The sequence below is a fragment of the Aspergillus aculeatinus genome (genome assembly GCF_003184765.1).
Source record: "Aspergillus aculeatinus CBS 121060 unplaced genomic scaffold BO66scaffold_53, whole genome shotgun sequence".
Lineage (NCBI taxonomy): Eukaryota > Fungi > Ascomycota > Eurotiomycetes > Eurotiales > Aspergillaceae > Aspergillus > Aspergillus aculeatinus.
Window position 1 is genome coordinate 218,352 of NW_020291522.1, and position 23,590 is coordinate 241,941.

The 23,590-nt window shown below is 52.4% G+C and overlaps 7 protein-coding genes across 7 annotated transcripts; 2 read left to right on the forward strand and 5 right to left on the reverse strand.

Moving 5' to 3' along the window:
• Positions 1-1,613: 1,613 nt before the first annotated feature.
• Positions 1,614-8,432, reverse strand: cch1 (calcium channel protein CCH1; the record flags this gene model as incomplete). The annotated part of the gene is made up of 3 exons (XM_025653142.1): positions 6,392-8,432; positions 4,019-6,340; positions 1,614-3,971 (listed from the first exon to the last, which is right to left on the reverse strand). The coding sequence occupies exons 1-3, from the start codon at positions 8,021-8,023 to the stop codon at positions 1,614-1,616; spliced, it is 6,312 nt and encodes a 2,103-aa protein (XP_025500006.1). The 5' UTR covers positions 8,024-8,432.
• A 929-nt stretch (positions 8,433-9,361) lies between these two features.
• BO66DRAFT_404966 (uncharacterized protein) lies at positions 9,362-10,774 on the reverse strand (the record flags this gene model as incomplete). The annotated part of the gene is made up of 3 exons (XM_025648957.1): positions 9,362-9,959; positions 10,064-10,620; positions 10,724-10,774. The coding sequence occupies 3 exons, from the start codon at positions 10,772-10,774 to the stop codon at positions 9,362-9,364; spliced, it is 1,206 nt and encodes a 401-aa protein (XP_025500007.1).
• Positions 10,775-11,323: 549 nt separating this feature from the next.
• On the forward strand, positions 11,324-12,360 carry BO66DRAFT_332200 (60S ribosomal protein eL6; the record flags this gene model as incomplete). Its single annotated transcript, XM_025644120.1, has 3 exons — positions 11,324-11,425; positions 11,773-12,108; positions 12,208-12,360. The coding sequence occupies 3 exons, from the start codon at positions 11,324-11,326 to the stop codon at positions 12,358-12,360; spliced, it is 591 nt and encodes a 196-aa protein (XP_025500008.1).
• A 1,554-nt stretch (positions 12,361-13,914) lies between these two features.
• On the reverse strand, positions 13,915-15,495 carry BO66DRAFT_382069 (sterol desaturase family protein; the record flags this gene model as incomplete). Its single annotated transcript, XM_025645989.1, has 2 exons — positions 14,778-15,495; positions 13,915-14,673 (listed from the first exon to the last, which is right to left on the reverse strand). Exons 1-2 carry the CDS (start codon positions 15,255-15,257, stop codon positions 13,915-13,917), a joined length of 1,239 nt encoding a protein of 412 aa, XP_025500009.1. The 5' UTR covers positions 15,258-15,495.
• A 276-nt stretch (positions 15,496-15,771) lies between these two features.
• ksrA (3-dehydrosphinganine reductase) lies at positions 15,772-17,261 on the reverse strand. The gene is made up of 3 exons (XM_025648098.1): positions 16,994-17,261; positions 16,798-16,929; positions 15,772-16,746 (listed from the first exon to the last, which is right to left on the reverse strand). The coding sequence occupies exons 1-3, from the start codon at positions 17,135-17,137 to the stop codon at positions 15,913-15,915; spliced, it is 1,110 nt and encodes a 369-aa protein (XP_025500010.1). The 5' UTR covers positions 17,138-17,261; the 3' UTR covers positions 15,772-15,912.
• A 196-nt stretch (positions 17,262-17,457) lies between these two features.
• BO66DRAFT_431524 (something about silencing 10 family protein) lies at positions 17,458-19,566 on the forward strand. The gene is made up of 2 exons (XM_025650586.1): positions 17,458-17,684; positions 17,750-19,566. Exons 1-2 carry the CDS (start codon positions 17,501-17,503, stop codon positions 19,492-19,494), a joined length of 1,929 nt encoding a protein of 642 aa, XP_025500011.1. The 5' UTR covers positions 17,458-17,500; the 3' UTR covers positions 19,495-19,566.
• A 60-nt stretch (positions 19,567-19,626) lies between these two features.
• BO66DRAFT_423059 (MutS family protein MSH5) lies at positions 19,627-23,465 on the reverse strand. The gene is made up of 17 exons (XM_025650091.1): positions 23,096-23,465; positions 22,955-23,047; positions 22,523-22,898; positions 22,075-22,468; positions 21,944-22,021; positions 21,861-21,896; positions 21,436-21,790; positions 21,273-21,369; positions 21,134-21,223; positions 20,885-21,086; positions 20,801-20,835; positions 20,656-20,737; positions 20,472-20,583; positions 20,196-20,397; positions 20,078-20,116; positions 19,878-20,016; positions 19,627-19,821 (listed from the first exon to the last, which is right to left on the reverse strand). The coding sequence occupies exons 1-17, from the start codon at positions 23,442-23,444 to the stop codon at positions 19,723-19,725; spliced, it is 2,778 nt and encodes a 925-aa protein (XP_025500012.1). The 5' UTR covers positions 23,445-23,465; the 3' UTR covers positions 19,627-19,722.
• Positions 23,466-23,590: the final 125 nt, after the last annotated feature.

A 23,590-nucleotide genomic window follows, 5' to 3' on the forward strand; every position in this document is an offset into this window, starting at 1 on the left:
GAGAGTAGGTGTAGATGGCAGTAGGTAGTAATGGCAGTAGGTAACTAGTAAAGATGATGATGATGATGGGAAAAGAGTGGGCAAGTACTCCCTCCGTAACACAAGTAGACTCAGACTTAGTCTCAGTCTGATGGATCCCGTGTGATGAATCGAGGGTGATAGATCAACTTCAATCTCCGGTGTATTCGTGTATTCACTCACACCAGGTAAGGTATGGTAGCGTAGTTATAAGTCCGACTCAGTCAAAGTGGAACGACCCCTCAATCACCAAAAAAAAAAAAAAAACCCCTCTTCCCAATACGAGGACACACAGACAGTAGTTAGAAAAAAAAGAAGTCGACTCCAGGTGATGATGACATCCAAGACCAGAGCAAAGCAGAGCAGGGGCTGATCCATCCATCATAATATACGTAGTATTCCCCCCACTAGTATAAAAGCCCTGCCCGTCAAGAAACTAACCGCAAACAGACACACTTCAACTCCCACTTCCCGCCCCGTTTCCGCTCCAGCCGAATCTTAACTTCTTTCCGACTGCAGGCAACACCAACATTCTTCCATCTTGCTGGTCCCTGTATATTACCGAGTATGCAATTGATGATGACGGTTTCAAAAAGTTTTTCGTCCCGAGCATGGAGAGCACCCTTTCTTCCTCCTTCGGACTCCGTCTCAGTAATTGGGGGGAGTACGGAGTAGAAGTTAAGTATACTTACTGTACGGGCTGGCAGTACAATCCAATTGCCCGATCCGGGGCAAAAAGGCCCAGAATAGACCCACCCAAACCAGAGATCACGCCCTGTCATTCCAGCTAATTACCAGAATTCACCCTGCTCGCCCTGCTTCTTGTCTTTCTTTTTCTCCCCTCTCAAAGAAGGAAAGCGATTTACTCTGCCAGTGCCAGGCAAAAACCTACTCACGTTATTTCACCACCACCCCCAAAAAAATCAACTAATTAGCAATCAGAGCAATGACAATCATGATGTAACCATTTTTTTTTTGGCTGCTGTGCTTTCTTTTTTTTTCTTTTCTCTTTGTGTTTTTGAATTCCGTAGTTTCTCCCAATGATGAAAAGTGATAGGTCATGCATTTGCATCGCATTACGTTCATTTCATCCACGTGATGGATCTATACCAAGGCAGGCAGCCCACCCAACAACACAACACAGCACAGCACAGCATCCGACTGACTGGATCACTCCACTATGCTCTATACACTTCTCTTCCGTGCTTTCAGGTTCGGTTTCTATCCTTCAGGGTCTGGATTACTAGAGCGGATGTAATGTAGTTTCTACAAGCCCACAAAGGAATTCAGAGTCGAGTCTTGCTGTACAGTACACTAAGTTAACACTGAATACACTGTATCAACTGTGTATCTTTCTTTCCACATCGCCCAGCTCACTCCTCAAGATAAAAAATCACATCATCAACATCATCGTCACTTATCATGATCCTGGCTCCTTCCCCCCCTTAATGTACATGGAACCTCTCTAGCATGCCTCCTGAAATACAGAATGTCTAGATGCAGAGCTAACAAACAGGAACGGTAGAACGCTAAACAGAAAATAGAAAGACACTAGAAAACCCTGCTCCACATCGGCGCAACCTCAAATCACGTATTTACTCGCCGGACCGTCGTCGCTGCGTAAAACTCCGCCGGATACTCTCGCCCCACGCCGAGTCGCCCAGCGACTGCATCACGTCGTTGACGTTGGGCGGCCGCTCCGACGTCGCGCTCTGGATCTCCTCCAGCACATCCGGCCCGCTACCATACGACGAGGTCGTGTTGGCCCGCTCCCGCCGCGGCGACAGCGACGGACTGATGCTCGACCACTCGGTCGGCGAGTTCGCCGCCGAGATGCGCCCGCCCATGCTGGTATCGATTGGGGGCAGACCGCCCAGTCGGGACGGTCCCCCGCCGTCGCGTCGCGTGGGCGAGGTCGGGGACAGCATCGGCTGCAGGGGCTCCTCACCACCACTACCACCGAAGGGGTCGGCAGGACCAGGAGCCATGTGGGTGAGGGCCGTGGGCTCGTCTTGCGATCCGTCGTCCACGAAAATCTCCGGCACCGAGAACTGTGGCACCGCGCTCATCCGGGCCGACTTCTTGTGCTCCACCTTGCGGCGGAACTGCCGCGACCAGTACAGCGTGTCGAAAAACCCGATGACCGTCTGCCGTCGGATGGTCTCCTGCACCCGTTGCAGGCGGGCCCGGCGGCGCAGGAACTCCTCGAGCCGGAGACTTTTGCTATCACTGATCACGTTATAATGCGCCAGGATCATGAGACACGAGTGGAACGAGATCCCGCGCACCGGGTCCGCAGACACCAACACCTCCTCGTAGAATGAGTTGAGCTGCTGTCGTCGCTTGCGGATATTCTCAACCGGGATGCGCCGCAGGATGCGAGACATCTTGTCCAGATCAAGCCCTTCGACCACTCTCCGATGCGCAAGAAGCGAGTCGCGCCTGTCAACCCGACATTCTTCCAGAATCTGTGGGATCGTGAATTCGCCGTCGTAGATCCGCATGGAGAACATACCGGACAGCTCTCCCAGCAGTCGCGGGAACTGTTCCTTGGTGATGTATCCCGTTCCATCCGGATCGTACGTAGCCCATGCGTGCTTGAAGCGACGGACATCCTCGCGGCTGATGGCGTAGAGCCCGCTGCTCTTCTGATACACGTACGAGAAACTCTCGAAGATCAGGGACGTGAACAACGAAACAAAGAGATACATGCTGATGATGTTCCACGCAATGAAGAGCGAGCGAGCCCACGGGGCGCTGCCACAGTCATCATCGAAGTAGTTGCTGCTGTACGTGCAGTAGGGCGGTTCCATGGTCGCGAAGTCTTCCATGACCTCGTTCCATCCCTCACCGGCGCTCATCCGAAAGAGTAGAATCAGGGCGCGCGGGATGTCGCGGAAATTGATATTGTCGCTTTCTTGAGAGCCGAATTTGGTCAGGCCAAACGCCTGGTTCATTGCGATCGCGAAGACCAGGAACAGCACAAACCAGGTGGCTAGCAGATTTCCAATCGCCGTGAAACTGGCGGCAGCCGTCTTGAACAGTTGGTCGAGCTGATTATTCCGGGGGATGATCAGCAGTGTAATCGACACAAGGAAGAGTTTGTTCAGCTCCGAGACGACATGGCCTGAGTTCGCAAAGGTAAGAATCGTCGTGATCAGTGTTCCAGGTACCGAGATCAACGAGTAAAGGTCCCAGGAACTTCTGCTGAATCTGTGCCAGCCAAGGCCAAGGATTCGGATCGCTACATTAGCGATGTAAACGATGTTGAACGCAAAGAACAAGATCTGTCGGATCGTGTTCCACAGATGGGCCTCCGGGTAGAACTCCAACACCAAAAGTAGAAGATGAAGCGTAAGAGTACAAGTTACAAACTTTGCCCATCGGCCGTGTTTTTTGACAGCCACGCGGTAGCACCACATCTTCCACTGTTTGGTCTTGTTGTCGAAAGACCGCTTGGAAGGGTTAATCTGCCTCAGCAGCTTCCGCAACTCCAGCCACGAACGCTGTTCCGCGGTGAGATAGGCTACTCCTGTCTGTTCCGTGTAATTGCGCATGAAAACAGACACAAACAAGGTCAAGACAAAGACGGCGCCGAGCAAGTTGAACACGATGAAGAACAGCCCGTTCTCCGGCGCAATGTAGTCCTGAGGCTGCTGTCCGACTCCAACGATGCTCATTGCACTCTGCTGCACATCAATCCACCCTTCTTGGGAGACGATCTGGAACAGAATGAAGAGGGAGTCTCCGAAATTATCAAAGTCGTAGTAGGGGTTGGCAGCGGCTCGAGGCGCAAGCACATCCCAGTTGGAAGGAGAGCTCATATACTCGCCAATGCAGGCGTCCAAGCTACCTGCTACATCGCCATCATTGCACTGGACCATCCGCCCAGCGAAAAGTGTGACCCCATAAATAGCGAAGGGAATCAGAAAACTCATCGAGACCGCAGCAGCCTAACAACGTTAGTATTTGCAACCATCCTCGTCGACAGTGAACCTACAGCAATGACCTTCCATCCTCCAACGATAATGACCGAATGGAAAGTACCCTTGGCACTATCACTAACGTTTAGCAGTCGTAGAGCTCTAAGTGCTTTGAAAGCCCCGATCGCCCGGGTCAGACCCCAGTCCTGATACAATGAACCTCCAACACTGATCCAAAGAGTGATCAAAACGATGCCGTCAAGAAAGCCCCATGAGCTGCGGAAGTACGCATTAGGCGTCCAGAAGAATCCATCAGCAATGACTTTGATGAGGGCCTCGATCGTGAACAAGATTGCAAAGCCCATATCCGTGTAAGTGAACCAGTCCCGGTTATTTTGGAAGTGAGTGCTCTGGTAAATCGGAGTAGTAATGCAGGCCAGCAGAACCATGGCGACAATGGCGGCATAGATGAAAGCAGAGAAGGTGAACCACACGGGCTTGTATGGGTCGACACCCTCCACTCGCTGGGTTCCGCGTCCAGGTCCGACCATACGCTGGCAGAACTTCCGGACTGCGTTATCCGGCGCGAATATGAACAAGGACTTGTTGTAATTGGGGTGGCGCATCAGATATTCACGTTGAGCCCGCTTTCTCTGCTCGGCGGCCGATACGACCTCCCGAGCCATTGTCCTTGGATCCAATTCATCGTATGCTCGCGAGAATTTTAGTTTGGAGTAGAATGGATTAGGCTCTCGACGCATGACCGATGTTGCGAACTTGTTCCAGGTGCGCGAGAAGATACCAGGCTGCGACGTCTCCGCTGTGGTCGTCGTTTCCAACGGCACGCTTTCCCTCCGTTCGGACTCTGGCGGCTCCTGCTCGTCGAGGAATTCCTGCACAACAGCATCCTTCAGTAGCATTTCTAGCGCCGCTGGCCCGTGGTCAAGAGGGTCCTTGTAGCGCTCGGAGTTCCGGCCCATCATCAGGATCTTCGACAGGGACAGGTTTCCCTGCGAAGACATGTTGACTTGCTTCTGCTCCAAGAATGACCTGACTTGCTGGAGCCGCTTCTCATCCTCTGATACGTCAAAGCTTTCCTGAATCACAGCAATGAACATGTTCAGAACGATGAAACAGGAGACAATGAACCACATAATCAAAAAAGTGGCCGAAATCCACGAAGTCTTGTAGGCTTCCGTGTATGCCGTGGCGTTGTACAGGATGTCTGTCCAATTCTCGCTAGACAGGATCTGATACATCCCCAGGAATGAGTTGTAAATGTCAGAGAAAGTGATGTAGATGAAGTCTCCGCCATCATCTTCCTCAGGTATTTGACCACGAAAGAGCTCCGTTGCGAAGATGGATGCAAGGAAGGTGATCAGGAAGACGAAGACGATAAGATTCAGCAATCCAGTAGCATTGCGGAAGACTACCATGATAAGGTTCCTGGTCACTGTGAACGCGAGGACTACTCTGTACACGCGAAGAATTTGGAACATCGTGAGAACATCATAAACACGGGTGTTCCTGATGACAGGGATTTGGATGACACAAGTAACAATCACCAAACCCAGGTCAACCCAGTTGCGGGCTTTGGTATGAAAGTTGCGCCAGTCCGAGGCGAAGCGCAAGAGAATCTCAACCAGGAATACGATAGTCACAATAATCTCTGTGTTGTCAATAAGAGCCTGGCGGTCAGCGCCCATAGAAGCACTTCTTTGGGCTTGCACGACCAAGTCAAAGATGATGATACAGACCCAGAGCCATTCCGTCTTGTCGTAGATGCGTTTGATAGTACTTATCTTGCGGGCGGACGGGTCCTCCTTGTCGGTCGAGTCTATCTTCTGCACGGCGAATGCACTGCGCTTGCTTTCTTCGCGGATGACTTGGAAGGAGTGCGTAATGACCGCAACCAACAAGTTGACCATCCACAAACTCAGAATGATCAACCCACACACGAAGAAAAGAGAGGCGGCCAGGTAGTCACTGTCGGTGGTATAATAGAGAATATCCGTAAATGTGTTCGACGTCATGATCACAAACACAAGCTCCAGCGAGTTGAGGATGTTGTCAAAGCTCATGGTCCCATTGTAGGGGTTGTCGCCTTCAATGCATAAAGACCCTTGAGGACAGATGTAACCCTTCGGGCTGGAAGTGGTGGGAATCCCGTCAGCGCTTAGCCATGGCATATTATGGCCGTTGTTAAGGTAGCCACCGCAGAATTGTTCATCCTGCGTATAGTTGTCTTGGCCATTCACCCCGATCCAAACACAAGTTCTCCGCAAGCTGGACTTGAAGCTCTGGATGCCCACAATGGCAAACAGGAGCCAGAAGAAGCCTATGAGAAATGCAACGTGCACGAGCAGTGGCGCGGCCTTCTTTAAACTTCGCAGGATGATCTAATTGAGTTAGCTAGATGTCGGCTGTACAGATATGAGTGCCAGGCTTACAGAAGTACCGTTCGTCAAAGCCAGAAGACGAAGGATTCGGAGACAGCTGAGCATGCTAAAGACATACAGCTGCTGGCGAGTCTCGACTCCATAAACCGAGAGGAAGAAAGAAACCCAATAAGCAATCAACGCGACGAAGTCGAGACGGTTGAACGAGTGGCGGAGAAACGCACGATGAGCCAGTCTCACGCGACTTTTCTGCAACGGATCATCGGCTAGTTGGTGCTCCAGTTGATGTTGGTTTTCCAACTGATTTAACCCTCCCGTGAACGTTCGTATAATCGAAGCCTGCGGCTGCTCCGGAGCGACGGATGACTTCCTCACTGAGAACTGACGTTGTGGGATGATGAGGTTTTTCCCCTTTTCAATCACGGCTTTCCTGAAGCCCAATGATCGGTCAATTGTACTGTATTCAGCAGGGTTAATGATTAAGCCGGACACCAGAATTCTCGCGCCAACCTCGAGGGTATAAATGATGAAGATCGCTAGATAAACATAATCCGTGGGGGCATTGCCCCAATTCACATCGCGAGGATGACTCCAAACGGAACGAGATGACTCGACTGTCAGTAGGATTGTCTGGATGAAGATCACCAGCAGAATAAAAGGCTCAGTGAAAGGGTGAACCAAGATGTCGCACAGCCACATTCGGAGAGCATTGTTCGGACCCAGTAATCCCAGGGACTTGCCCCTCAACGGGTTGCTGACCTCGCGCCATGCCTTGCTATTCGAAGGTAGCTTTTCGTGATGATGAGCCGCCGGGCTGCGAGGCGTGAGGGGAGACGGTGTATCGTGCGCATAGTCTGGTAGGGACGGCAGGGACGGCGGTTCCTCCATCCGCGCATTCTTGTGCGACTCCTCCCTCAATATCGACTGTTCCACGACCTCCGATTCGTTACTAAGGTTGACGATACGCTGAGACATCGACTTCATCATCGAGCTGGCTCGCTGCAAAGCCGACCCGGGGGCCGAGGGAGACAGCGAGCGCGACCTTTCGCCGGGGCTGCTCAACCCGCGCCGTCTGCCCTGAAAGCCGCCCTCCAGGTCGTCGCCTAACCGTGCATCCGGATTGCCCGTAGCAGCGAACTGGGCCGTGGCCGCACCGTATCCGTCATCGTGGTGCAGAATGTCTTCGGAGCTGGAGGCGCCGCCCATGGGCTGTACGTTTCGGATATTCGTCAACGGGGTAGTATCGGTGTAGGTATCGGTGTGGGAGAGATAATTCTCAGCCCCGTCTAGGGGAACGGTGTCAAGGTCTATACTGGAGCCATCGCGGGTAGGTTCTGGCGTGAGAGAGGCACGGTGGGAGGGGTCGAAGCTGAGTCCGACCGAGGAGATTGCTTGGGCGAATGCGCCCGGGTCATCGATCGTAGCGCCTTCGTCCTCATCGTGGTGATGCGGGGGCACGACGGCCACCCTGTCGATCGGAGAGTCATGCGCGATGCGCTCGTAATTGATCCCGCTTCGGCCTCTGCCAGTCAATGACCGGCTCAGTCTGCTCGCAACTCCACCTGCGGTAGTCCTCGGCTCGAGATCAGAGTCGAATGGTCCAGAAAGGTCCTGCAAGGGAATTGAGTGCTGGGAGGAGAGATGTTCGTCGTCAGTGCCGCGGTCATGGCTGCTGGAGGCCATGGGGGGCAGTTCAGATGCGCTAACCGAACGCAGACATCGCAGGCCGCTGCAGGTCCAGAGGGAGTCGGGAGGAAAGGAAGACGCAGGGCTCCCAGACAGCAGTTGAGAGGTGCGTGCGAAGGTGCAAATGCAGGGGAAAAGAGAAGAAGAAATTCACCGCTGGAGGCGGAGGGTGCGGGAAAAAGCTGAGATTTAGTAGTAGTTCGAGCAAGCAGTGTAATGGTGGACTCGTACGTACGAGTACGTAGGCGAAGCAAAGCAGTCTAAGGTCGAAAGAGTCGAAAAAGGGCTGAAAGGTGACCGGGGTGGGCTCCCCCAGCTGAAAACGTGGGCCAGGATCCAATCAAAGCTAGTGTCCGACCATGATGAATTCGAAATTCGATCATTAGAATGGAACACCCAGGAAGTCAGACAGATGGGGAATGGAGGGCCCAAATTGATCGTGTCTTTTTTGGGGTTTTGGGGGGGGGGGAAGAGGGGGGGAGGTAAATCACTGGTGGGTGGACAGATTGGCAGAAACAGCGACGGTGTATGGATTCTGGACATGATGGACATGAATTGGAGTGTCTGGAACTACGCCAATGCGGCCCTCGACTGGGGCGATTTATCCATCCACGACCTCTGTATGGCTGAAAGGGAGAGAAGAGACCCTCAGCATTTGCTAAACATCCGAGCCTTACAATGATTCGAAAAAAATAATAAATAAATAAATAGAAAAACATCACTATTCTGGTTCGATGGATCATTTCCCTACCCGCGGCCTGCCTCATGCTTTCCTCATATCCCCCCCCCCCCCCGTCCCTGACAGCAATGAGCAACCTGTCAGTTACGTATTCCTGATTCTTCTCTGGTACAGGGAGTCTAGATCTTCTTTTCTCCTCCACTCTACACTACGTATTCAGTCCAGCACTCTCACTCTACTATCTTTCAAACGTCACTTCCATACATCAGTCAAGATCAACATTCCACAATTGACTGAAAGTACTCCTCCGTACATACTCAGTAATCATAGCCACCTCGCGCGCCACACCGAGCAAGAAATGGCTGCCTGCGACCAAAGCTGGTCCCCACCACACCTCCGGAGCATCCAAAAATAGAGTCCACTCTCCGTCCATGGAGTCCATGGAGTTTCATCCATGCAGAACCCGCTAATTTGCGTGTCTCAAGGCGTCACAACGCAAAATAAGTTAACTCCCTTCCATAACTCACTCCATATTTAATATATACTAATCCTAAACTTGTATGAACACGGTAGGGCTGGCAAATGACTGGGAAATGTAGGCATTATCGAATAAAAAACATTTACTGTAACTATTGACAGGCTAAAACTAGAAGAATCTAATCAGTCTCCATCCGGTTGTTTCCTTCAGCTGTCGTATCTTTCACGTGGTTCCGAACGCCCTGGAGGAACGCTTCGACAGCATCACCACCCCCTAGGGGGACCCCTCCTCTACGCATAAACCCGCCATTCTCCACGGGGATCTTGAGGGCTTCGCTGATGCTCGGTAATCCACCATCTCGGATAGCCACGGTCAGACTGGCGAGGCTCTGTGCGAACTGGGGCGAGTGCAGAACTTTCCGCAGGATGTCTTTCTTCTGGTCCTCGTCGAGGGACCCCATGGCGGCTTCCGCGATCTCGTGGTCCTGATCAGCTACCGCCGCGTCGTCGATGTCCTGTGCCAGGAGGAGAAGCGACGGGGGCAAGAAGCTCAGCAGGTGATCGACGGTCTTGGCGTCGGCGGCCGCCAAGAAGGGAAGCGTAGTTGACGGAGGAAGGAGATCTTGCAGAGTAGTGAAAGGCCGCTCGGGATCTTGGGATTGGCGCGCACCCCCGCCCAGAGACTGCAGAAAGCTCTGCACGACAGATGAAGGATCCGAGTCGGCAGCGGCCCTACAGTGCGGAAAACTCCCGGTCAGCACTCGTACAGTAGCATATCTATAAAAAAAAAAAACTATAAAAAAAGCTCGAAGGGTACAGCCAGTCCGCCCAGTGTAAGAAGCCTAGGGTGAACATGAGGAACTGTCGAGATATGTACCTACGCTCTTCCACCATCGGCACCGCCCTCCCTCGATCCTTGGCCCTCTTCCCGAACATCGCCCCCGGTAGCATCGGGGCCAGCGCCTCCGCTGTTACCTCCGTGGTTGTGGCTGGGGTCGTGGTCCACGCCCTCTACATCCTCCATGGTCTCATCGTCGTCGCCACCGCTCGAGGGACCCCGAGGCAAGTTGGCAATCTCTTCTTCGACATCCACCTCCTCACCCTGCAGCAACGTGTTGACGATCTCACCCAGTCGGATATCCCTGAGGCTGAACCAGCTGGGGTTGCCACCCTCGTGCTGCGACTTAGATTGCAGCCAAAACAGGTACCGTTGCGAGCTCGACGAGAACTTCAGGACGTAGATGCGACCATTGGTGGGGGCAGCGTTGCCAGTCGGCTTGTAGGGAGTGAAGGTTCCGTCGGAAGGGACCATCACCAGATCCAAGTCAGGTTCGGTGTGAGGGGCAGTTCTCGGGCGCCAGCAGAAGTGTACCAGCTCATCTTCGATGTAGAGGTAGATGTATCCGGGGGTGGGCTTGGGCTTGACAACGTTGCCGGACTGATCCACCAAGAGAGAAAGTCAGTTAGCATCAGCATCGAAAGAGGGGACGGTATGGTTCCAGTGTGTAGACGAGAGGTCGGAGCTCTGCGAGACAACTCACCTCGAGGTCACAGATACCCGCTTTGAAGGTGATGATTGGGGTTAAAGACATGGTAGGCGAGGTGTGATTGAACAGGAGAATATAATTTGTGAAAGACCTTTGAAGCTGAAGGTATTCCAGTTGAGCAAGATAACAAGATAGCAACCTCGGTTGCTCTGAGAGGTGGGAGTGAAAAGAGTGGTAGGTTAGGATAATGGACAAAAGCTGAGCAAAGCAAGGTACGTCAGTTGGAGGTTACCCGCAGTAATGTTTGGGTTGATGGACTGACCAGCTCTCTCTCGCTCTGTCTGTCTCCTACTGAGTAAGACAAGAGCCAAGCGAAATGCATAGTTGGGGCCTCCCGAGAACCCGAGCCCGTCAAACGTGTCGCCTCAGGCATCCAGCAGCGCTATCGGCTCTATCGCTATCAGGACCTATCAGGACCCCTCCGAATCGGCACTAGCGCCTTTCGGCTAGGGCTCGCGTTCACACAAACTCACACTTTCCCGACCTGGGGCGCAAAGCAGCAAGTCACACATCAACTCCAGCAACCACCCGCCGTCGACAACCACCACCTCCCCCCTACATTCTTTTCAGACCATCTTCGTCCCGGTAGCCAAAATGTCGGACCTGACGAAGCAGTTTGGAAAGGGCCAGAGGACTGTGCCGGCCCAGAAGGCCCAGAAATGGTACCCCGTTGATGACGAGTCGCAGGTCAAGAAAGTCAGTACACCGACCATCACCCTGAGGCAAAAGAGCCAGAATCATTCCGAACCACCGACCAGGGAGGCCACGAAGATGCGATTTGGGAACTATGGACGAATGCGACAATTGCGCTGGTGATAAAGAGGAGGAAGACCCTCTCCGGGTTCGGAGATCCGGGGAAGATTGGAAGGCCAGAAGGAATCAGGGCCAATTGTGTCAATCGGACCATGAGCTTTCGATCATAGGGGACAAATCGCATCTTCCGGCCCTTCTGGATCGGCAATGGTTGTTCTGGATACTGTGGTGGAATCGCAAATGGGGATATAGGTCGTTTCTCTAACATGACCTCTTTTTCACGATTATAGGTCCGCAAGGCTATCCGTCCCGCCAAGGTCCGCGAGAGCCTCCAGCCCGGTACCGTCTTGATCCTCCTCGCCGGTCGCTTCCGTGGAAAGCGTGTCGTTCTCCTCAAGCACCTCGAGCAGGGTGTCTTGCTCGTCACCGGTCCCTTCAAGATCAACGGTGTTCCCCTCCGCCGTGTCAACGCCCGCTATGTGATCGCCACCAGCACCCGCATCGACATCAGCGGTGTTGACGCCCAGACCGTTGAGAAGGTCTCCGCTGCCGACTACTTCACCAAGGAGAAGAAGGCTGAGAAGAAGACCGAGGAGGCTTTCTTCAAGCAGGGAGAGAAGCCCCAGGTACGTTTTGCGTCCCGTCGGTCCTCTACTCCGGCAGGGAGTCGACAACACCTCTCAAGAATATGAATACTGATTCGATATGCTTTCCCCTCGGTACAGAAGAAGCAGGTTGCCAGCGCCCGTGCCAGCGACCAGAAGGCCATCGACCAGTCCATCCTGGCCGCCGTCAAGAAGGAGAACTTCCTTGGCAGCTACCTCGCCTCCAGCTTCAGCCTCCGCAACGGTGACAAGCCCCACGAGATGAAGTGGTAGATGTGTGACGCGGCGGCCGCGGGTTCGGTAGTTTTTGTGTGGAGGAATCCTGTCAAAAGGCGGCTAACCATGCAAAGTCGGCGTTTCTCTCGGTCAAAAGTGTGGGGAAAAGCGAACTCTTGCAGCGCCGGGAAAGGGCAAAAGACCAAAACAAAAGAAATCAAAAAACAAAACCTTTTCATGAAATATATGTAACTCGATTCAGGCCTCATGTTTGCTTAGGATTGCGGTTTTTCTTTTCTAAACTTTTTTAATGCGGACAAAAAGGGAAAAAAGAAGAAACCGGTTCGTTATCTCTTTATTTCACGAGAAGCCCCCCCGTTTTGTTTCTTTGGTCTGCTCTATTTCTTTTGCTTTTGCCCATACCCCCTTTCCCAGCGTGGCCGATCTTTGCGGTATTGATATCACCAGCCGAAATGAAATGAAACCAAACAAAAAAAGCAGAATACCTCTCTTCCAGCCTATCTAATTAATCATCTTCTACGAACCCATAGATCTCCAAAGATCTCTGTTCTCCAATACCAGGTTCTAGCGGTACATAATAGTCCTACAGCAAATTATGTTTATGATAGACTACTATCAGGTGTCTCCAACTTCACTTCATTGTAACGAACCTCTTGTTTCGGATTTCGGGCCGATGATATAATATTATAGATCGACCATGACATTGTGACTTCTGACCCAAATCACAGCACGTATATACTATACTATGTATATCTACTCATGCATCATAAGAACCTCTTGTGACGACCTCGCTAAGCCTAACCCAAGCTCCCGATAAAGCCAATTGCTCTCTGACCAGCAAAGTTGGTGGTTTATCAATCACTGCTGGCAAGGAACTCCCTGTCTATTATGTACAGCACTGTAAGTACTGTGGATCCTTGATATAACGAGCCTCGCTACAACAAACACCTCCATTTACTCAAACAAACTTGTGGTTCCACCATCGTTTACAAATATACATACAAAGTGACATCTACATACATAACTTACTATGTAACAGATTTCCTGGTATAAACAGACGCCACTCTGGTTCGTTATAGCGAGGTCTGACAGTGCCTCTGGTAGGATAACATTTCCAAATCGGCTAGACCCCGAATTTGTGCGTTTCCTCTCAATCCCCCGTCTCCCACTCAGGCGATGTAGATAAGCGGGCCTACTTGAGTAAGTACGGAGTTGACAACCCCAACTCCGATAAGAAGATCGCTCCAACTCTCAACTGTCTCTTCCCCACACAGCCCGAAAATCGCACAAATAGACAGAAAACCAAAACCTCCCAATTCATCACAATGAACAGTTCATCTACAAACTAAAGAAGACAATCTATACAAAATCTATACAACCCATTCATAAAAACCAAGGCCTCACTCCCTTTTGTATCCCCAAAGCCGTACAGTACAGTACAGTACAGTACATATACTCGAGTGTTCATACCCTCAAGGCATGACATGACGTAACAACCCAAAACAATGAACCATCAAACACACCTACACAAAAAACACCACCAAACACCACCAACACCACGACAAGGTCCACCCCTCAATCAATCAAGATTCACCCTCCTCCCTCCCTCCGCCTCGCCCCCCTCGTAGTCCGCCGAGCCTTCGGCTCGCCAGCCCAATAATTCTTCACCCGCCGCAACTGCGGCGCGCGGGGCTGCATCCCCACCCCCAAAACATCATCGTCATCGTCATCCTCATCTTCACCCACAGGAAGAACATTCTCACCACTGTCAACAACAACATCGTTATCAGCGTAATCCTTGAGATCCTGCGCCAGCACAATCCCCTGGCGTTGGAGGTGATGACGGCGACGATGAGAATGAGGAGCTCGTTCCTCCTTCGCCTCCTTCTCTTCCTCCTCTCGCCCGCTATTCGGCCGCCGACGCAGGCGCAGTCGCGGCGGCGTGGGGGGGTCGGCGTCGTACTCCTCGTCGACGGTCGTGCCCAGCACGCGGTCCACCACCCCCCAAGGCCCGAAGTTGCCCGTGCCCAGGCTGTGGAGGTGCGCTTCCATGTTGCGCGCCATGCCGCCGATGAAGAAACCCGTCGGCATCGCGGAGTATCCGCTGTAGGCGAAGGTCTCCTCCAGGGAGACGATGGCCAGGTAGACCAGGTAGGTGACCAGGTGCAGGCGGCCCAGGGCGACGGGGAGGATGGTGGGGAGCCAGCGGCCGACCAGGTAGGCGAGCGGGTGGTCGTAGTGTGCGGTGAGCGGGTAGGGGGCGCGGAGGGCGTGGTACCAGGCGGCGTGGAGGCGGGCGAGGGGGTTCTTGGTGTGCAGGATCCAGCGGTGGATGATGTAGCTGAGCATCTAATGTCGCGGCGTTTGCGAGTTAGTAAACGGGTAGACAAAAAGAAACAGAAGAGAGAAAAAAAAAAGAGACAAAGGGATGAGATGGAACAACTCCGACTCACCTCTCGCAGGATCAATCCCCAAAAGATCTCCCAGGCCAGAGACCACGGGAGCGGAAGCTTCAGCGTCACTCGCACAAGGCTCACCTTGCGAAAGCGGCTGGCAAGGGTATGTTCAATGGCACCTTGGACGGCGACACCCAGGGTCAAATTGAAGAGCGCCCACACGGCGACTTTGAGGTCCTTGCGCCGGATCCTGCCCCGTTTGTTGCCGTTGGGCAGTCCGTATTCGCCCTGGGCCTTGAGGAGCACGGCGGCCGAGGGCGTCAGGATGTCGAACAGGAAGAACAGGAGCGAGGGAAGAGCATAGCACAGCACCCGCACGGTGGCAGTGCCCACCAGCTCAACGCGGAGAGCCGTATGCGACAGCACCAGGGTCGCCCATGTCATGTAAAAGAAAATAAAATTGACGCTGGTGCCGCAGAAAGCCCACACAGGGGCGATGAGGAGAGAGAAAATCGGAAGCGCCAACAATGGGTTCATTGTTGTAACCGGTCAGGTTGACCGACGTATCAGTAGCAGCGGTAAATCGGATAAAATGGGCAATGTTTATTTATACCAATAAATATATATTTCAGTATAGCAACGGCGATGCGAACCTTTTTTTCGTCACGCGCGATGTTGCAGCTATAGCCTAAACCAACAACACCCACAGAGACGGCGATACTCGAGCGAAGACTATATAGCCATCCCGATTTTGCGACTTGAAAGAAGCTGGTTGTGACTGCGATGGTTGGATGTTGGATAACGCGACCGTGGATAAGCCGCGGGTGCTTGGCTCCGACTGATTCGGTGCAGCCCGCCTTCGCTTTGTCCGCTCACCCCAAGCCACCAATTCTATCTTCCTTGTCTTCAACCTCATCAAAGCAACGAAACAAGCGCACCAAAGAATCTCGAACTATCATCCTTGGTTTCATTGAAGGCTGCGCGCTCAACTCCGACTCTCTGTAGCTATTTATGTGAAGACACAAGCAAGGAATGGGTCGGACAATGAAGCATGGATTAAGACTACGGCTATATGTACATGTTCTTTAGGAATGAAGATAATAATGGCTGCAAGAATGGGGAACGCAGCTCCGGGTATCTAGGACATAGACCAGGCAACAAGGACTCAAAGCAGGGCAAACAGCACGACACTTCAATTGCCATCAGGGTTGGTGGGAAGACCGTTCTTCACTCCCCACTTCCAGGCCTTCCGTCGGAGGTCGAAAATCACTCCAGGGAAGACCAAGTTACTGAGCCAACCTGTCAATGTGTCTTTTATGATGGAGTTCCGTGGGCTGGGTCCAAGAGCCGACCCTTTCATGAGGTCGCCCACGAACATCGTCGTAATCAAGTATTCGCCTCGCTCAAGGGCACTAATCGCGATGCCTGCAACCTCCTGAGGGGACTGTGGCTTGTCGGCCTCCTCCAGCTGCTTAGTCAAAGCTGGTTTGAGTTTCTGTTCGTTGTCGAAGCCTGGGCTCAAGATCCCCATCGGGAAGACCGTGTGAATCTTGACATCTGCAGCTGGAGCCTCGCAGCGTGCCTTGGAGGTACGAGAACCATTGTAGATCTCAATTTCCTGGCAGAGAGTGTCGGACAAAGAGCGAATAGCCGCCTTGGCTGGGGAGTAGGGAGCGTAGCCCGCAATAGGCACGAAGGCGAGCGTGGAGCAGGTGAAGATGAGGTGTCTGGTTGGAATTGGAGCTTGCCGACTCGGGCTGATAGGGGTAAGCCACCGCTGCAGAGTGGCATGGGCCGTGTTGGCTGCAGTCCAGTACACGGTATCCATCTGGTCCCGTAGCGACTTGATGGATGTCTCGGTGAAGAACCCAGGATGGCAGTATCCGGCGCAGCACCAGACGATATCAGGCTCTTGTCCATCGTTCCATTCGGTGACCTCGGCCATGATACGTTGGCACTCTGCAGGGTCGCTCAAGTCCGCACTGATGTAGTGGAACCTTTGCCGCTCAACATTGTCCGCCACTCGCTATGATAACCATGAGCGTTGAACCTTAGCAAGAATAGCAGGATGACTCACCTTCATGGTCTCAAGCGCAGCCTGAAGCTTGGAAGCAGTTCGTGCCACAATCACGACGTTGGCCCCCATTTCAGCCAGCTGGCAAGCAACTGCCTTACCCATGCCCTCGGAGCCGCCAGTGATCACTGCGGTCTACATAACAACAAATGAATCAGTGCACTGCTTGGAAGTAATCAAATCATGGAACAAGACATACCCTGCCCTCAACAACGAAATGATTACGAGATCCGAAGCCGAGCATCTTGCTGACGGTATAGAGAAGGATTCCGCAGAGAATGGTCGAAACTCCCAATATAGTTGGGGAAGAATCGTAATGGATGAAGGATAGAAGTTGATGCATGGGGGGAGAAGAGAAAGGAAGAAATTCAGAACAGTTGGAGTTTGAGAGATTAAGAGTCCACAAAGGGAGGTTCCTCCTATCCTTGTCAAGAGCGACCTGCTCCTGCTATTTTCAAATGTTGTTGACTGTTGAATCTTTTGATGTTCAACTGGAAGGAACAACTGCGGCCTCGGTAGACCTTCCCGTCCCACCCGGAATCAAACGGTGCAAACCGCCCTCCACCCTGCTCTCTTTTCCGGGCTAGCGTCACTCGGGCGGTGAGCGTTCCTCCCAAAATTTTATCGCAAAAGTTTATCGAAACCGGAGCGGAGGGTTATAGCTTCACATCCACAATCCCTATACTACACCTTACCAACGCCTATCATGGGTAAGAAAAGAAAGGCCGGTGGTCGCCCTGCGGCTCCCAAGCAAGATAACTTCGGGCCCTCTAAATTTGACATTGAGGAGAGATTCGACGATTCCGAGGATGAGTTTCAAACCGGTCGCGATCAGATTCTGTTGGAGGAAGCACCAGAGGCAAAGCGTCGTCGCAAGGTAGCCGAAGATGGTAGGCCGACTCCAATCAGCTCTCATTATCCATATGGTACTGGTTCTGACCGAATGTGATTACAGAGGCTATGCTGCAGCCATCGGACGAGGAGATCATGGGCTATGATTCAGCGGACGAAGACGAGGACGACGAGGACGACTACCAGGAGGACGGATACGACGACGATGAAATGGACGATATACCATCAAAATCCAAGAAGCGTGCGGGTAGCCAGGGAGCCGATTCCGAGGACGAGGAAGAAGGCCTTGCCGCCTGGGGCTCTTCGAAGAAGGACTTCTACAATGCCGACCAAATCGAAACGGAAGCCGATGCGCTCGAAGAAGAAGAGGAGGCCAAGAGACTCCAACAGAAGCACTTGCAAAGCATGAACGAGGAGGATTTCGGCTTCGACGAGACGGAATGGGCCGAATCCGGAAAGGCGGACGATGCGGAGGACGACGGTGGAGAAGTGACGGAAGTCCTCCCACAAGTTGAGATCACAGAGGATATGAGCACTGATGAGAAGCTGAAGATTCTCAAGTCGAGATACCCCGAATTTGAGCCGTTGTCGAAACACTTTTTGGAACTCCAACCCACTCTCCAGGAGCTCAAGAAGGCCGTCGAGACCTTCAACGCCGAGGATGACTCCGAGGACGCGCCCGACTATGCGCCCGTCGCCGTCGTCAAGTTCCGTGCCCTCTCCGCCTACCTCGGTACCATCAGCCTATACTTCATGCTCCTGACCTCCGCCAAGGACGCGTCTGGCAAGCACGTCCCCCTCTCCCCCGCCGAGCTCCGCGCACACCCTGTGATGGCCACTCTCGTCAAGTTCAGGAAACTCTGGGAGTCTGTCAAGGACCTCCGCGAGCCCGAATCCGAACCCTCCGACATCTCCGAAGACGAGCTTGAGGAAGACGAACTCTCGGATGTTTCTGAGGTCGAGATGCCGACGAAGAAGGAGCAGAAGGAGAAGAAGCAGAAGAAGAAGACCAAGGCACAACTGGCAGCGGAAGCCCGCCAGGCGGAAGCGGAAGCCCGGAGAGCGAAGAGACTGGAGGAGACCGAAGCCAATCTGGCCGATCTCTCCAAGCTGGTCACTGCGCCCAGCAAGAAACGCGCTGCTCAGAAGATCAAGACGGTGGCCAAGGATGAAGACGACTCGGACTTCGGTGATGAGGATGCCCTCACTGCCAAGGAAGCCGAGGAGAAGGCCAAGCAGAAGCGCTCTCTCCGCTTCTACACCTCCCAGCTTGCGCAGAAGGCCAACAAGCGTAGCGCAGCCGGTCGCGACGCTGGTGGTGATGCAGACTTGCCTTACCGTGAGCGCCTGCGGGATCGCCAGGCTCGTCTCAACGCCGAGGCCGAGAGGCGTGGTAAGCAGGCACTCAAGGAGTCCGAGCAGCTTGGTGGTGATAGTGACGAGGAGGATAACCGGGTGGCCAAGCAACTCCGCGGTGACGAGTCCGACAGTGACGATTACTACGACATGGTTGCAGCGCGCTCCAAACAACGGAAGGACGACAAGAAGGCGCGCGCAGAGGCTCACGCCGCCGCTGCCCGTGAAGGCGGCGAGGTGCACTTCCAGGAGGAGGTTGGGCCCGATGGCAAGCGTGCCATCACCTACCAGATCGAAAAGAACAAGGGTCTTGCTCCCAAGCGCAGCAAGGACTCTCGCAACCCGCGTGTCAAGAAGAGGAAGAAGTTCGAGGAGAAGAAGAAGAAGCTGGGTAGCATGCGCCAGGTATACAAGGGCGGTGAAGGCCGCGGTGGATATGGTGGTGAACTTACGGGTATCAAGAAGAACTTGGTCAAGAGTGTCAAGCTCTAGTCTCGTTTCTTCATTCGATGGATATATACCACTGCTGCTTCTCACCGGCGTTTTCTGTGTGCTAAAAAGGAGGGTTTTTTTCTTACTTGTACATATATAATCCATTTGATGATACAAACATTGTCCACTATTCTTCATCGTCCGCCTTCACTATGCTGTCAGTAGTAAGTAGTTGACTAAGGATACGCTGTTGATTGTATAGTCAAGACTATCAATCTTGCACTCCACCTACGAACCCTCAACCAATTTCATAAGCACATCCTTGACATCAATCGACTCATCATACTCCGAGAGATCTAGGGCGAGGAACTTCCTCGCGAGCGTATCCTATGATTCTCTGAGTCGCTGTCTCCTGATATAAAAGCAAGCAAAATCACACATACCGCTTGTTCCAGGACGCGCATCTCCTCAGCCGAGAGCGTAGCGCACGCCGCAATCAAGTTCTCACCACGCGCCGAGAGGGCCGCAATTTCGGTCGCCCGGTCCACAACAGCCTGACTGATACCGTTCATCGCAGCGCAGCTTCATCGAATTACATCAGCGTGAATTCCGGAATATGATCTCGCAATGTGGGGGTGCATACACTGTTCCGAAGCTCTTATCACTTCGTCCGGGTCGGAAGCTGGTTGATAAAAAAAAAACCAGTATATGAGCATGCAAATCCACAAATTCATGACTAAGAAAGCCGAAAAGAGGCTCACTTGTAGAGGTAGGTGATCTGGTCTTCAGTCTTGTGTGATGAGTCGGATACTTGGACCTCCATGTGTCCTAATTGTAGCTGGGGTCTGGGTCTTAGGAAGCCGTTCTCGAGGATTTCGTGGAAGTGCGTGGCAGCGATGACTTTTGGTGAGTTTTCGAGATCAAGCAGGTGTGTGAGGATACCGCAGGCTAGACCAATGCCATCTATTCATATTCGCCTGGATTTTCAGTTTTCTGTGTCCAGCCCGATGTAGGACTTTTGGTTGAAGAGAACTGACCGTTTTCGCTGGTGCCTTTGCCGAATTCGTCAATGATTAGCAAGCTGCGGTCAGTGATTTGCTTCAGATCGAAGGAGATCTGTTGCAGGTCGCGCATGAAGGTACTTTGGATCTATCTCTCGCGCAGGATAGTCAGTGGGAATCCATATTAGTTTTTCCATGCAGTGGATAGGCTGGCTTGCACCTGCGAGACGCTATCTTGAGTACTTGATTTGACTATGATCTTGTCGGTTATCCCAAGCTCTGCGCTGGCTGCTGGTACGAAGCTGATCAATCATCTTAGCATTTCGCTGAATGGTCTGTCTCAAGGGGAAAAGATCTTTGCAAACCTTCCGATCTGCGCAAGGTAGGCAATCAGAGCAACCTACAGACTTAGTATCAGCTGCTCGTTTGCAAGAAGGGATCGAACGTACTTGTTTCATGTACACACTCTTTCCTGAATAGTTCGGTCCTGTCAAGAGAAGCATGCTTGGGCCATGCTCTTCATTCATCCCATCGGGGTTGTCTTGGCATGTCTGACTCGATGAAATGGCTAGGCAATCTGATGGGTTTCCACCCACCAAATAGGTGTCGTTGGGCACGTACGAGGAAACCGTCAACTCCTGCAAGATGTGCCTTTTGCAATGTTAGACCCTTTATATGATCACAAGTGGCTTACTTACCGACCACCTCTGATCTTGATCATGTTTTCCGGCACCATTTTAGGGCAGACGAGCTTATAGAAACTTGCTGCTTGAGCCATTGCAAGGAGGCTATGAGCTTAGTGACACGTCAAGCCCGTACAGCGGGGACAAGAGATACCTATCAAGCTGGCCACATATGTCAGACGCCTCGAGCAGATATCTTTCATACCGGAGCAATCTCTGCGCGAGATCGTACACTATCTCGATCTCCTTTTCTGGTAAGAATTCAAGAGCGTTAGAACCCACGTTGTGAGCAAGTATAAAGACGAAGCGCGCCGTACCGCATATGAGGCCATATATATCGCCTAGTTTCTCATCAAATTCTCTCATTCTAAAGTCTTTGAAGTAGGCCCGGTTCTCTGTGAAGAACATGAGATCCCATTCCTCTTCTGGACCCCTGTAAGCGGCATCGCCCGCCTGGTTCAATGGTATCGCGATGTTGAAGCCGAGCTGGGGGAAATAGATAACATTCACATCGATATCATAGAACTCAGGAATCTCCCCAGCAATCTCTATGGCAATTTTCTTGAGCAAGCTGTTGAGCCCATCATAATTGTCTTTCATTCGGTCGAGTGCTCGATCGATCCCCGGCTTTACGACCGTTCTTCCTTGTTCCTCCGAGCTATCTATGTCGACCTTCGAAGCATTAGCCAAGGCTAACAAGAGAATGTGCACGACTTACAATTTCCTGAATCATTCTTCCCACCCTGTATAGCTGAGCTGCTTCAAAGACACGAATAGCCTAACCCTTATTAGCAGAGGTGCCACTGAGCCGAATATCCGACTGACTCGCTGATGTAGGGCTAATCCATCAGCACCAGCACTTTCTCTCAAGGCATCATATATGTCGATGCCATAGAAGGCAAACTGTCTGGAGTAAGCATTGATATAAAAAATGAGCACTGTGCATGATGACATACGGCCAGCAACGAAGCCCAAACTGTCGTTTTGAAACCCATGACTTTCCCACTACCTGTTTCGATGCCCTTGCGCAGGTTCACCATGACATAGCGCAAGTTCTTGATGTGCTTGAAACTCTTGGTCAATTTCTCCAGAGAGTTGTAGTTGTCGGCTCTTAGGTAAACGCCAATCAGGGCGTGTCGTTCCTGGATGACATCGACATCCACACTCGGACGAAGAAACATTTGCTTCAGTCGATTCTTGCCCTGGGGTGTACGCGCGAAGCGCTGAAACAGACCATAGACCGATAGACCCTCTTTGGAGAAATTGGACTTTCTGCCCTGATTCACGATGCTAGGATGGGATTCTGACTCCATGATCTGCAGCGATGAGAGAGTCCTCTTGTTAACGAACCTTCACTGTCATTAGATCTTGAGCCCAGAACACAAGCCAGGTCCCATCACTCACATCGTTCCCAGCAGGCTGAACATGTCCACAGATGTCACCCGATGGGTCTCCGAAGCTTGATCGGTGGCTATTGAGGCAGAGGCTCTTCGCCGCTGCAGGTGCATGAGGAGAGCGCCCGCGCAGCCGATCGTCACCGTGTTCTCCATCTCGATCGAGCTCGATATGTGCAGCAGCTTGCCTTCTTGCAGGGTGAAGTCCAGGCTCTCGGAAAATATCTGTTCACTGTCAGCGAACCCGTTGTGTGGCACTAGGAACCGCATCCGTTGCTCGTGCTTCGAGGATATCCCCAGAGCCACCAGCTTATTCTTTGCGTTCTCGTAGCCGAACTCCTGCGATGGACGGATGTCTAGCTGAAATGGAAGTAAAGACCCGCTCTCTGCACAGTGAAGCTTTATTAGACCTCTGAGGGATTGATCCGTGCTCCTCACATACCGCTGTCTGGATCGATCATTTGTCTATCTTGGAGGGCGTTGTGGTCCACTCGAGGTGAGAGCAGAAGCATCGTAGGGCTGGTCTGAAGAATTACTGATACATTGTCAGCCTGCTGAACTCGTCAAAAAGGAAAAGACCTACAGCTATCGATGACTTCGGAGTCTGAGTGTCGTAAGTCTCCCAGCAAGTAGAGCCTCTCTTCTCGGACAGAGTAGTAGGAGCATCCCACAGTTCCAGATTCCCGACTATCGATGGCTACGATGACTTGATCCAATTCATCGTCGGCTGCTTGCAAGGACAGATCACTATCAAAAAGATTCTGTCGTGCTTGTGTTGCTTCGTGTGGGGATTGTGGACTGGGCTGCAGGATGCTGGATTGGCGCACACGCTGTGAGGAGCCATGCGTTGCCAGCCTGGCGTTGTTGGTAGAGCCCTGGGGAGACACAGACTCATAGATAGTGCGCCTTCTTTTCACGGAAGATCTCATCATCGTGCCGAAGTCGAGGTTGAGGTAATCCGGATTGGGTACGTTTGCAGGAGTCTTGACTCATGGAGTAGCAGCGCGAAGCCATCTCACAAATAGCTTCAGCCTAAGGCATCCAACTACAACAACTATGGTACTGAGATTTTCTTGAT

What these genes read in the sequence shown, in the direction of transcription:
- ksrA (XM_025648098.1), bottom strand. Translation starts at nt 17,137, where the DNA reads ATGCATCAACTTCTATCCTTCATCCATTACGATTCTTCCCCAACTATA. An exon ending in ATTTCGTTGTTGAGGGCAGG is followed by an intron (nt 16,930 to 16,993) that starts GTATGTCTTGTT and finishes GTTGTTATGTAG; the next exon opens with ACCGCAGTGATCACTGGCGG. An exon ending in CTGCGCTTGAGACCATGAAG is followed by an intron (nt 16,747 to 16,797) that starts GTGAGTCATCCT and finishes TGGTTATCATAG; the next exon opens with CGAGTGGCGGACAATGTTGA.
- BO66DRAFT_431524 (XM_025650586.1), top strand. Translation starts at nt 17,501, where the DNA reads ATGGGTAAGAAAAGAAAGGCCGGTGGTCGCCCTGCGGCTCCCAAGCAA. An exon ending in TCGCAAGGTAGCCGAAGATG is followed by an intron (nt 17,685 to 17,749) that starts GTAGGCCGACTC and finishes ATGTGATTACAG; the next exon opens with AGGCTATGCTGCAGCCATCG.
- BO66DRAFT_423059 (XM_025650091.1), bottom strand. Translation starts at nt 23,444, where the DNA reads ATGATGAGATCTTCCGTGAAAAGAAGGCGCACTATCTATGAGTCTGTG. An exon ending in TTTGGGCTTCGTTGCTGGCC is followed by an intron (nt 22,022 to 22,074) that starts GTATGTCATCAT and finishes TACTCCAGACAG; the next exon opens with TTTGCCTTCTATGGCATCGA. An exon ending in GATAAGAGCTTCGGAACAGT is followed by an intron (nt 20,017 to 20,077) that starts GTATGCACCCCC and finishes AATTCGATGAAG; the next exon opens with CTGCGCTGCGATGAACGGTA.